The sequence below is a fragment of the Calonectris borealis genome, chromosome 2 (assembly GCF_964195595.1).
Source record: "Calonectris borealis chromosome 2, bCalBor7.hap1.2, whole genome shotgun sequence".
Taxonomy (NCBI): domain Eukaryota; kingdom Metazoa; phylum Chordata; class Aves; order Procellariiformes; family Procellariidae; genus Calonectris; species Calonectris borealis.
This window is the reverse complement of record NC_134313.1, coordinates 48,616,629-48,629,243: the sequence shown is the minus strand read 5'-3', so window position 1 is coordinate 48,629,243 and position 12,615 is coordinate 48,616,629. Positions and strand designations below refer to the sequence as shown.

General features: G+C 38.4%; 1 protein-coding gene across 1 annotated transcript in view; it reads left to right on the top strand.

Moving 5' to 3' along the window:
• Window positions 1-12,615, top strand: part of ASXL3 (ASXL transcriptional regulator 3) — a 135,077-nt gene that overhangs the window by 22,261 nt on the left and 100,201 nt on the right. The window contains exon 2 of the mRNA XM_075141911.1: window positions 4,131-4,213. Within this exon, the coding sequence (XP_074998012.1) occupies window positions 4,131-4,213 (83 nt within the window). The remainder of the gene's footprint in view (window positions 1-4,130; window positions 4,214-12,615) is intronic.

The following is a 12,615-nucleotide window of genomic DNA, read 5'->3' as shown; positions in this document are numbered from 1 at the left end:
CTTCCAGAAATGGAAGAGGCTCTGGCCGGTTCCTGGTAACTGGGCTCTGGCCACACAATCAGCAGCAACAAGCCCACTAGACCGACCTACCTACTGCTTTCGGACCACAGCACAGTATCAGACCACACTTGGTTCTTGTTTAGAGGAATCATTTTCTGTCAGTGTCATAACTGGTAGCTGCAGGAGTAGTGGCTGCTTCTCTGGCAAAGCTTCCCACTTTCTGCAGGAATGTTTATGGGTAGCAAAAAGGCCAGCTTTCTAGTTCACCCTTCTTCCTGCTGTCCCTCTTCTTGTGTTCCCTCTAGTGGCTGAAATGCAAACGATTGAGCAGATCTGATTCAGGTAGTCACAAGCAGCTGTGTATATAAATTAAACTAATCATTCCATCAATTATATAGAGGTTCTCTTCTGATTTTGTAGGCGAGCTGAGCATTCAGGATTTCTGTCTTACGCAAAGCTGACTCTGCTCTAGAGTTTTCTTTTTAACAGTTGACCGGAAAGTTTTTTCCCCAGTGTGGCAACTGATTTTTTTGAGCAGTTGTCAATGCACAAAAGATGATAGATGCCATGGTGAGAAAAAGAATTTGGATTTCTTCTTGTCCCATATAACTGACATGACTTTTCCAATGAAACTGGGAATGTATGTGTTTGTGGCATCTGTGTAATTATTTAATATCTCTGAAGTTGTGGGTTGATATGTGTAGGTGATACAAACAACAATTTGTCAGGCTGCTGCCATGTGCTGGGAGGTTTGATTTCCACTGTGCTTGCTGGGATCTGAGTCGTCTTCTCTTTGAGCATTAACCAGGGTTTGAATGAACACCAAGAACGTGTTCAGTGCAATGACTACTTCTGTTCTCTTCCAGATTGTCCTGATGGGTATCAAATTATTTGTCCCAGTTATTTAGCGGCTGTCCCTTTTTAAGGCTGTGGTTGAATGGCAGGAATAAATAGAGCATATTTGATCCTCTGTGATAGAAGTTGCAGTCAGTGCAAACCATTCTTCTGCCATTGTCCTTCTTAACAAAATACATCGACGCAATCATACTTTTCATGACAGTACTTTGGCATGTTTTAATTTCAGGATTATTAGTCACTGCCCATATACGATACGAGTGTTGGTGGATGGAGTGGGAGGAAGGAGAAAGATACTTAAAACAGATAAAGGCTTCCTCCCCTGATGTACGTTACTTTTTCTGACCAGGAAGTCTATGACTTAACTATGCTACTGCATTTTAGTATTTTATTTGCCTTAAGGCACAATTAGTAATTCAGTTTGAATTTCTAATATTATTTTTAAAAGTCTTAGAAATGCAGAAGGGATTGCGGGCTTTTAGCAGTGTTGATGGTGAGATACAGAGGCAAGAGACGCTAATGCAATTATCAGTTCAGTGTGTATTCATTAGCTCCCAAACTTTTAAATAATAATCTGATGCTGTTTTCCATAACTGGGGGAAGAAAATGAGATTATCATTAAAATGTTTTTACAAGTAATTATTTTTATTTTCTTACTGTGATAAATGGTTAGGTTAAAACTGGGGGGGACACGACAGCATGGTGGGAGCGGCAGAAAAAAACATCTTTGCTAAGGTTCTCTGCTAAACTAATCTTTGTTCTGATAAAGAAAACTTCATCAGGTACACAATAACAGGATTTTCAACTTAAGCAGTGTTTGAGAATTAATGATTTTCAGTGAGGGTATGAATAGTTCTTTAAATAACAGGCTTTAAAGGGTTTAAAGGGTTAGATGAACAAAATCAAATTCATGGGGTATATGAACAGCAGCCCACGCTACATGTCCGGCATAAAACAAGTCCAACAATTGCGCAATTGTTTGTTCCAGCATTTTCAGCCTGTCTAACATACTCTGCATTTCAGTTTGTCATTATACCCTGAATGTGCTCACTTCATACTGTGGTATTTGAAATCTGCCTTGTGGATTTGATTAAACTTTCTGTAGTGGTGTTATGCATCCTGCTCGTTGGTTTCATTGTTGTTTGGTGAAGATGATCTTCTGTATCCATATGTCTGGCCATTGTTTCCACAACCAGTTCAGTGCAGCTTCCTCAGCACAAACTGCTCTCCCTTGTCCCATTGTCCAGAACAGGGTGACTTCTGATGTTTGCATAGCTTTATTGTTTCCTTCCCATTATTGTCAAACTCGCGTGGTAATACTTGGCACTTTTACTGACTTTATAGAGTAGGATGTGATGTCGTAGAGAAGGGGACAGGGCTACCCAAATTTTCTCAATTGCAGGGAGGAGCTGCCCAGGTGTGCTGAGGGGCCTGTACTCAGGAAGAGAAACAGGGAATCCTCCACAGTGAGTAACCCCACTTTCAAGTGCACACAGTTTCCTTCATAGCTGTGTCCAGTACAGTGTAGTTTCCTCTTCTGTCCTTTCCAGTTTGCTCTCTGGAATGTTCCCAGTTCAGTTCTCTTCTTTTCCCTTTATTTATCATTTTACCTTGTCCTTTTTCTTTGTCTTCTTTCCGAAGGTTAAAGTTTCCATTTTTGTCTCATCACAACATTAATCTTTTCTCATCCTAGTCTTAATCTTCATACGCATTGTCATTTTTCCAGTGTGCCATTGTGGTTCTGTCACTAATACTTCACATCATTTCTCTTCCCTTGCTGTGCAATGGTCCTTTTCCCAGCCCTGTGCAGTTCCTTCCATCTTTACTCATTGCTGTACTCTTTCCTACCCACTCTTCTTTCTCCTTTCAAATCACCTTTCGGTTTTCCTTTCCCGATGGGTCCCTTTTGAATCTTGCCTATTGATGTACGTGAGATAAGCTCAGTTCAGCTCCCAGACCTTTCTAGTACAGCCCTCACTTCTGCATTTTCCTTTGTGGAACTGAAAGATAAAGGATACAAAGCTCATCTGTAACAAAGAACTGAAGGATTTGGTAAACTGTGTTTTGGCTGCGAAAGGGGAGAAAAGGCAATAAATCAGAACTGTAAGATGGCAGGAGGGGGCTGACTTGGTCAAGTTGTAGTGAGTAGGGAGGCTTTGGCTTTAGGTGAGCTGCTTGAATTACAGCCCTGGCTAGCACCCTTCACAGTTTGATGACTTGCATGATACGATGTGGTGGTGTCTGTAGTTCCTAGTGGGTAGGTATCCACATAGTAGTAGCTACTTTCACAATTGCCATCATTTGGTAACTACTAGAGAGAAGCTCAGATTCGGATGAATTTGGAGACCACACTGATTTCTTATTTACCCAGGGTAGAAATGCAAGTTCTGGCTGAGATATGTTGGCAAGATGCTCTGGGAAGCTTGATTGCCGTGGCCTGTGCTGCACCTTTTACTGCTGATTGAAAAGTTTCATTTTCCAGGGCTTGTCAGTCTGGCACTTTACATGAGCAAAAGAATGGCTGTTTGTTTAACAGCTTAAAACTTACAGGGACAAAAAGAAAGTGGAAAACCAGAAAAATCTGTACAAGATGGTTGTATCTGGAAAGAGGAGTGGGTTAGTTTGGGCTTAATTGGAAAAGGCAAAGGAGTGGAAAACGGGGCTGAACTGGAAAAATATACTGCACTCTGTCATGTAGCATCTTGTGTGCTGTGACTGTTCTGACTACTTAATTTTTCATAGTTTTTAGAAACAAAAAGCATTTTAAGATTGAAACCTGTCTGTCAATTCTCACAGTAGCTCCTGCTCTACAATGGAAGGTTTTAGCCAATTTTGTTCTTGAGGTCATGACAAAACCTAAGTGTAGAATATTTAGATGACCTCAAATAGTTCTAAAGTAATAAAAATCAAAAAAAGACGACTAGCTGTCTCTTTCTTTTTGTTTTGTTCTGGGTTTTTTTTCCCTCCTGCCTGAAAGGAACTCTGTTGCTGTATCATAAAATTAGTTGCATATTTCAAGTCTTTTATTTGGAACCTGGTAAGAATTGTTCCCAGGCAGATGTAGCAGATGATGCACAAACGCAGCAAGTAAATCTTATTCTTGCTGCAGTTTCCTGGATTGTATTTGGCCTTCCAACAGGCAGAGGACTCCGGTCTCAACACTACCGTTCCCTGCCTTTCACAAATGACTACATAAAAACGGCATGATCACATAACCTTTCAGATTCACAGGACAGCTGTATCTTGTCACTCACACATTTATTATTTCTTTTCAGGCATTGGAAAAGTACCCCAACTCACCAATGACTGCAAAACAAATACTGGAAGTCATTCAGAAAGAAGGGTTAAAAGAAACAAGGTCAGTGTTTATATGTTCTGTATTTTTTGTGCTCTCTTTGAAAACCATCTAGGAATGGCATATAATCTTTACAAAACATAAAGTGCTACTTAATGGCTGAATTGATTTACAGTACCAAAGTGGGAAATATAGCTGATGGGTTTTGTTTGTTTGTTAGTTCAAGGCTTTTAAAATGGTTAGTGACTGGCTTAACTTTGTACCTTCCAAAAGGAGTCTGTGGGCCAGCTTCAGTCCAATGGCCTTTCTTTAGCAAGACAGTGTGATCTGCTCAGACAGCCCAGTGCTACATCTCATTTTTGCTTAAAGACCGAAGCTTGACAACCGCGTTGCGTTTGCCACCATGTGCATGGAGAAAGTGTGAGATGGAGCTAGACACACTCCTTCTCTCACTTGGGTTTGTAGTCTGGCACTTAAATCACATGCTGGTGTTGCCTGTGGTAACAGGGGTTGTGCCGATAAAGAATTGGGAATGGAAGGAGAGAGGTGTTTGAACACTGGGAGCTAGTCTGTGTGGCTGCAGAGGCTGGATACTGAGTTGCTTAATAACAGCGTACTTTGGGTATAGATTTCAACTATAATCATTAAGCTGTTAGGGGATAGGTGGGTTATCCAGAGCCTGTGGAAATCAACAGTTGTCTTCCATTGACTCCTGGTTCAGATGGGCATGCAGCTTCTTGTTCCTCAAAGGTGACTGACTGCTTGGTAGGTCTTCTAGTGACCTGCAGATGTAAACTTGGGCAGGAAGTAAAATAAGTTAAGGAAAAACTGATTGGTTGGTGGGGGTCGCCTACAAGATGCAGTTTCCTCTTCTCCAAATGTTATAGTAAAAATTTTCTGTTCTAATAAATTGTTTTAATACTTGTTGCTGTCTCAAAGCAAAGGGAGACATCCGCTTTTCTTTAATTCTTTTAGTGTGGAACCTAAAATCTAGGACAAGAGAACTTCAAAGCCTGTGTAGAGGAGTAGTTACACATTATGTCTGTTACTTCTGAGTTTATTCTGGTGAACCAGAAGTAACAACGGGACATATTTTTACTGAATTCATTGTTGTTCCTAAGAAACAGAACACTCTGCCTGATCATTTGCACTGCATAACCATGCACTGCTTTGTTGGTAGCCTCATAACATGCTTATAATAGCTGTCTTTTGGTAAAATTGCAAAAGAGATGGTATGCAAGATGAAGTTGAATTTGCCTTTTATAGATAGTTCCTTTAGTTCCTGTCGAGAAATTGCTTCAAGTATATTTGGCAATGATGCCAAGGAAACAAGGGGATGAAAACTTTTGAAAATGAATGTCCAAACGTGTCTTATGCTGCAAGGATTTGCATACAACAACAACAAAAAACCAAGAAAACCCAACTTTGAAAATCTGTTTTTATTAAGATACAGTTTCTCACAGCAGTGAATAGATTGCTTGCTTCTTACGTCTTGTGATATGAGACAGCTGCATCGGAGAGGCTCACATGCCTGTTAATAACATTTCTTTGTAATTTTGAAAATTCTTGTTTCCGTGAACAGTGCATGAATAGAATTTTGTGTGCAAAATCTATGGGAGGGAGTGAAGGCAGCATTGTTATGATTTAAGTATAGAAAATGTGGAAGCCCTCTTTAATTGCTGCAGAATGAATAATAAGAGAAAGATTCCTTTGAAGAGGTTTAAAGCTAGATCTTCTTTCATTTCTTCAGTTACTAAGAAACTGAGAATTGCAGGGAGATAGGAAGGAAATTCAGATTCATTCTGGTTTTTATTCATGGTATGGTATGTGCAGGTATGTGTGAACATGTAGTAGATTGCAGGATGCCATATGTGGTCATGAGTATCTAGATAACTGAGAAGGATAAAATTCAATGTTCTTTACTCCTTACTTGAAACATTGTACTACATTATAGGCTAGGTCATCCTAAACTGATTAGCCTAAAAATTCTAAATTCTGCAATTGTAAAAACAAAAAATGTTGATTCTGTCTTGATTCTTTCCAAGTATTTGGACTCTCATTTAACTTCTGACTTCATGTAAAAGTCGTGTTTTGGCTGCATTTTAGTATTGATTAGACACGAATCTGCAAAGTTATCTGAGTGCCTAACTGTTAATAGGAGCCGGTAAGGTATTTGGCTTCAAACACATACTTGTTGATTGGGCCTCAGTGTGTAAGTAATGTTTTGTTTTCACAGTCCTTGAATTCAGAGTCTCCCATTTACTTCATCCAGCTCTGCAATTTCTTTCAGTACCTTTCTGCCAGTATGCTACTTTTGCCATTACTAAAGATGATCTTTCTTGGTCTCTATGCTGCAGCCAGCTAAGATGAGTAAGGGATGTAAATTTATGATGTGCAGTCATCTGGTCATAAGCAGCAGAATGGCACTACCATATTTTATTCTGTATTGATTTGTGTATTCTTCAAATCTGAACTTGTACCTGCAATATGTTACTATTTTAATATACCTTACTTATTCCTTTATACTGATTATCATTGTCAGTAGAACCTTGGCAATCCTAAATGAAGTTCTTCAAAAATTTTCCTCTTTACTGTTCCATTTATAGATGAACAAGATTAATTGGCTTAGTCATTTTTCAAATATATTGCAGCATTAATTAATCTAAAGCTTTTTGCTGTGGTAGTAAATCTGAATGAATAGCATATGATTTTCAGCAATCTCATTGTCATTATGTGTAATCTTTAAAAAGACGCTGTCAGGCTATTCAGCCTCTTCTTTTCTTTGTTTGCAATAAAGACGTCAAGTTGCACATTTATTTTTTTTTATTACTCAAATAATTAAATACAATAGGAAGAAAATTCCAAAGTTACAAAGCAGATATAGGTTAGAAATTAAAATAAAAACTTACTGACATGTCCTGCGAGAGGTTATACACTTACCTGATTTCCTATATCTTAGGGGATTTACAGCTCAATTTTGGTTTTTAAATATCTTTCCTGTTATGATGGCTGTTGTAAAATGGTCAGCTGGCAGGCAGTTTTGCTACCTAGAAGGAGTAAAAACTTTTAAGGCAAACCTTTTTGGGATGTAGAAAATACATGGTTTTCTTGCAAGTGTGGGAGAAGTGGAGGGAGAAGTATTTATTTTACATTCATGTCTGTGCTGATAGTGAACAGTGTCAGGCCAACAGTCCTTGACACTGAAATCTCTTTACAAAGAAGATAGACAGCAGCTCACTCCAGTGCACAGTGTTCTGGATTTTCCTTCCTAGCATCCACTGTCCCGTTATTTTGAAAACAATTCCCTGTCCTGTTGTAAATTTCTAGACTCGCAACCTGCTGGTTATGCATCCTAGCATGAGATTTTGCTGATTTTGCTAGTGTGACATAGATTACTAGTCAGAGTATGATCCACTCTAGCCTCAGTGCTCCTTTTCCACTGTGCTGCTGCCTCACTAGTTCTCCATCTTGTATTTCTGCTGTTACTTACTCCTGTTAAGGTCTAGAATTCCCCTTACTGAATTGTATTCAGGCCTTCTGCAGACCATTTCTCAAATTTATTAAGATTGCTTTAACATGTAGTCTTGTCTTTCAGCATGCATGCAGCCCTTCCAAGTTTAGTGTCGTCTGCTTATTAGAACATGTTTCCTTTTGCAGCATTATATTTCTCTTCTTTGCTTATGAAAATCCCATGAGAAACAATGTCCAAAGACTCATTAAGTTGGGCTATATGATAACTACTGCTGCTTCTCTAACTACAGGGTCTGCTACTATGTCATAAAGAATATTTTGATAGATTTGAAGTAACTTGTTCTTGACAGGTCTATGTATTACTCAACTCAACTCCTTATCTGCTAAATACTTCCACATATTTTTTTTCCATATTTTGGGGGAATTGAAATTCAGTTGCTGCATCTATGGCCTTTCTTGGCCCTGCCTTTTTTCGTTTTTTTAAAGCTAGTTCACTAGATGTTTTCCAGTCTTTTGGAATCACTGCTATCCTCTACAAATTCTCGAAAATGACTATTGATAATTCTGAGACTAGTCCAGTCAGCTCTAAATACCTTATGGTGAATTTCAACAGATTTAACATCTAATTTATTTAATTATCATCTAATCAATTTTTTCCGTGTTTGTTCCTGGTGTTGGTTTCAGTAGCTGTCTAATCATAGACACCTTTCTAATTAGGTGTCAACAAAGAAAAGGCACTAGCACTCCTGTGCTTTTGGTGTAAGTGCTCAGTGCCACCCCTTCACGGAAGAGCAAGCCAGTTTCCTATCTGTTGGCGTGCTTACAGAAATGTCTCTGTGCATGGTGAGTGGGTGAGTTTCCTGAAGTTTAATTTCCTGAAGCCCATTTTCTTCTTTTTGTGTTCTCCCTTATTTTCCTAAAAATGAGGAATCATCCCTTCATGAATGCTTAATATTTTCAGCTGTTTCTTCCCCACTGGTTCAAGTCAAACCTAGTACTGCCTTCCTTCCTAACTGCTTTTTACGTCTTCTGTTCAAGGATTTTTGTTCCTAACACAGTCCCAGGAATTTGCCAGATGCTTCTCTGTCCCTGTGTCTTTCTTTTCCCAAGAGATGCCTGCCTGGTCATAATGGGGATATTTAAATAGGTCACGTGTTTTAAAAATTTTTGCTGATTCTCACAGAAAAAAAGCTGCTCTCTCTCTAATTCTCCTGGTTTCTTGCTATATTAAACTCTGACCCTAGTACCATCCTTGGTTTTGCCCTCTCTTGTCATTACCCAGAAATTGCCTGTAGGACCACCGGGAATAACCTATCTATTCCCTTCTGTTTGGGGCACTGCACCTTCGTGAAGGATAGGGCCAATTGAAGACTGCTAAAAATGATCAGGGAGATAAAAATAAGACGGAAGTTGGTATGAATTAGGTGTTTGGATTAAGGAAGAGAAAATTGAGTTTAGACATAGTAAGTCTTCCAATACATAAAAGATAGAAAAAAAAGTAGGGGAATAAGTTACCCTACATGTCTGATATGGACAGGACAAGAAATAAGGCCTTTAAATTGTAGCAAGAAAAGATTCTGATTAGATAGTATGAAGATTTTTTTTTTTTTTTTTTTTACAGGTATGTTGATTTCTGTCATGAGCTGTGGGGGAGATGTGAGAGATCTCTAGATCTCTCTAAAAACAATTTAGATTTGCGTCTGTCAGGAATTATGTAGATTTGGTTGATCCTGCCTTGAACTAGGGAATGAACTAGCATATCCTTTGATCCCTATTTTTCTATGAATTTTTTTAGGTCAGTTTGCAATACTTGGGCCATACATATTGTTTAAGTCCTAGGGGAGAATATCCAGCCAAATTCTGATAAATGTTTGATGCTAATAACCTAGATTATGTCTTGGCTTTCTGTAGTTCCTTTTCTCCTTTGCTTGGTGAGGCTGGGAAATTGACTTGGCTGGATAAGATTAAAGCCAAAGATTCTCAGTACAAGTTAAAAGCCAATAAACTTTCAAAATGGGACAAGCAATGTTTAATTTTTTGGAGTGCAACTTTAGCCCACAGCTGTGCGTGCTTTTTACTTTCCTCCTCCATTAGACTCAGGACTGTGATAATTTCATAGTATTTTTGCTGTTCAGCTAAAGTAACTGGCCTCTGTATTGACAAGCAATTTTGATTATTCTGTTCAGGTAATCCACAGAAGAGGTTAAAAAAAATCCCTTTGTCTCATTCTGTTTTTCATTTTCCAATAGGAATCTTAAACTTTTTTCTCTTGATGATTCTTTGTTGATCTTCATTTCAACTATGAGAATCATGGCATCAGTCCTCCTTTTATTCTCTGCATATTTTGTCTTTTGCTATGCAAGATTAAGCTATCTATTGAATTATTGTTGTGACAGTAGTCTTTCAGAAGACTAAGAAGAGATGCTTGGCACTGGAAATAGTGCTGTTTCTTCTACACTCCACAGTGTTGATAATCTTTATCATGAATGATATAATAACATATGAAGTCTACTGAGCCTAATAAATCTCAAGACACTCTTACTAGATTTATACTCTTTGCGCAGAAATATTAAATTAGTGGGTTAGCTAGAATTAAACACACTTTGAACTGCTGAGCAGAGTCATCAATGCAATAAAACTCATGACCCGTGCAGGGTCCGTCTTTAGCTCTGAAGTGAAATGGTACTCCTGAAAATATTACTGTTGCTTCTGAATCCTTTGATCTTTTTGACAGTGTCTCTTTAAGCCTTTGCATACTTCATCCTTAGAGCTATTGACTTAAAAATAAAACCCATTCTGAATGCTGCTCTTTCTGTAAATAGGCTAAATGAGCTAGCAACTGTCTTCTGTTGTTTATCGTTTTCAGATTCCTTGTTTTATTGTGTTTGCATGTGGACAGAGAAGTTTTTACTTCCTTTCTCTGTAAAGTAATTCCAAGATGTCATTGTGATTCATAATCATTAGCAAGTCATAGCTTTTATCTGCCACTTAAAAAAAAAAATACAAAAAACCCCAAATGTCCTCCAATAACCAAAAGCTCTTAAAAATGTCACTGAAAGAACCACTGTTTTTATCTTAAGGCTCTGATTGTTAACGGAAGAGCACAGACAGTTAAGAAGCTTCTGTGGTTGCATGTGTCTGACAGAATTTATTTGGGAGCCTCTTCAGCTGAAGGAGTGCCTTGTTTTGTCTTGAAGGTAGTTATTCCCTGCAACGGACCGAAAGGAAGCCTTGATGGGAAGAGAGAGAGAAAGCTATTCGCATTCTTTTGCCTGGCATTATTAGGTTGATTTTTTTATGCATCTACAGATGTGGCTTTTGACTGTAGAGCAGTGGAAGAAAAAAACTTTCAGTACAACCTGTCTTTCTGCATAAATTCACTTCAGACACCTCTTTGAAACGCTGTTCTTCCCAGTGTAACAACAAACCACCTAATTTGGTAGGCAGTTGTGATAGCAGCAATTCACCAGCTGAAAATCTCAGGCTTGCTCCTTCTTGCCAGGGCATTCCAGGCATTGTTATGCCACAGTGCAGTCTAACCTGGTAAAATCTGATGGGTTTCCAACATTATTGCATTCCAACGTTGGAACTGTAATTTGTATAATCACACCCATGTCACCTCTGTGATAATTATTTCAATGATGTAGCCCTAAAACAACTATGGTATTAACTTGAGCCTAAGAGCAGGGTTGTTAATTCTTGGTTCCATGTTGCTGCATTGTGATTACCCTACCGTTAGTTTAAAGCTAGCTTACTTATGTCTGTACAACAGTAATCCCATCTTTGTATTGATTTGGAAAACTGTTTTTGGGTGCTAATGAAACAGATGTAAAATAATAAAACCTCAATGTTTTCCCTCAGCTAATTGGAAAGACAACAGAATTTTTATTTATTAGTTATGATGCTTCTTCCATTATGTATACCTATAAAAGATATATTTCAATATAATACATTTAACTAATTTGAATGTGGTTTTTTTTCCTTGCCTGAACCACCGTTATCTTCATTTTTGCTCCATATTTCAGTTTTTAGAAATTATCTGGGGTATTTTTTTTGTTTTAATGCTCCTCCTCGTCCTTTCACAGGACAATGCAGTCTCTGTCCAGGGACTTCAATAAATAGTCCAGTAAAATCAGTCTGCATGTCAGCATTTTGTATAAAATTACCTGTTCGGTTGGTTTTGGGTTTTTTTTTTTCATGATGCATGCAGTAACAGGTGCCCCAGCTGTTACAAGCAGGCTAAAAATCATGCTTGTGTCACAGATGCAAATTCCTTTGTTAGTTTTATTAAGGTGTGGATTTAATTTTGGAAATGTTTCAGATGATAAATGGCACAATGTAAATAGTAAGAATCTTTTGAGAATGACACAATACTTTGGAGGATACTGTTCTTACTGTTAAGAATATTAATTGAGCATATGTAAAAAGAGAGTGGAGACAGAAGCAAAGTGATATTTTTCAAAGCTAAATGCAGAGCTAAGAATATAGCCTGGTCCTCTGCTCCTCCACTCCCAATATCCTGTCCATTAAATTGGTGTTGCTGGTGCAGTATCTCTACTAGTTCCCGTCTGCATGCAATCCATTGTCCCAAGAGTTTCTGCTACAGGAATCTTCCCGCTTTCTCAAACTGGATGAGCAATCCCATGGTCTCCAGTTACTCCAATCTGCTGTCATCTTTTTTCCCTTCCGATATATGAGGACTCAAACTCCATTCATTGACCATTCTATGTGCCTGAAATTTTCTTAAGTAATACAATGTGGCATCCCAGATTTCAGTATTTATTTCACATTCTGGCTCAGGACCAACCAAGCTTTCTTCTTTAGTTTGGTTCCAGGACCAATTATGAGGAAATAAAAACACAATTCCACCATTTTATCATGTCTGGGACCTTCAATAGCTGAATCACGGCAGTTTAGAAAAGTTCATATGGCTTCCCCTTTTGTACTTTGCTCCTGCTTTGTCATCATGCTGAAGTCTGTTCCTGTATGCTCAG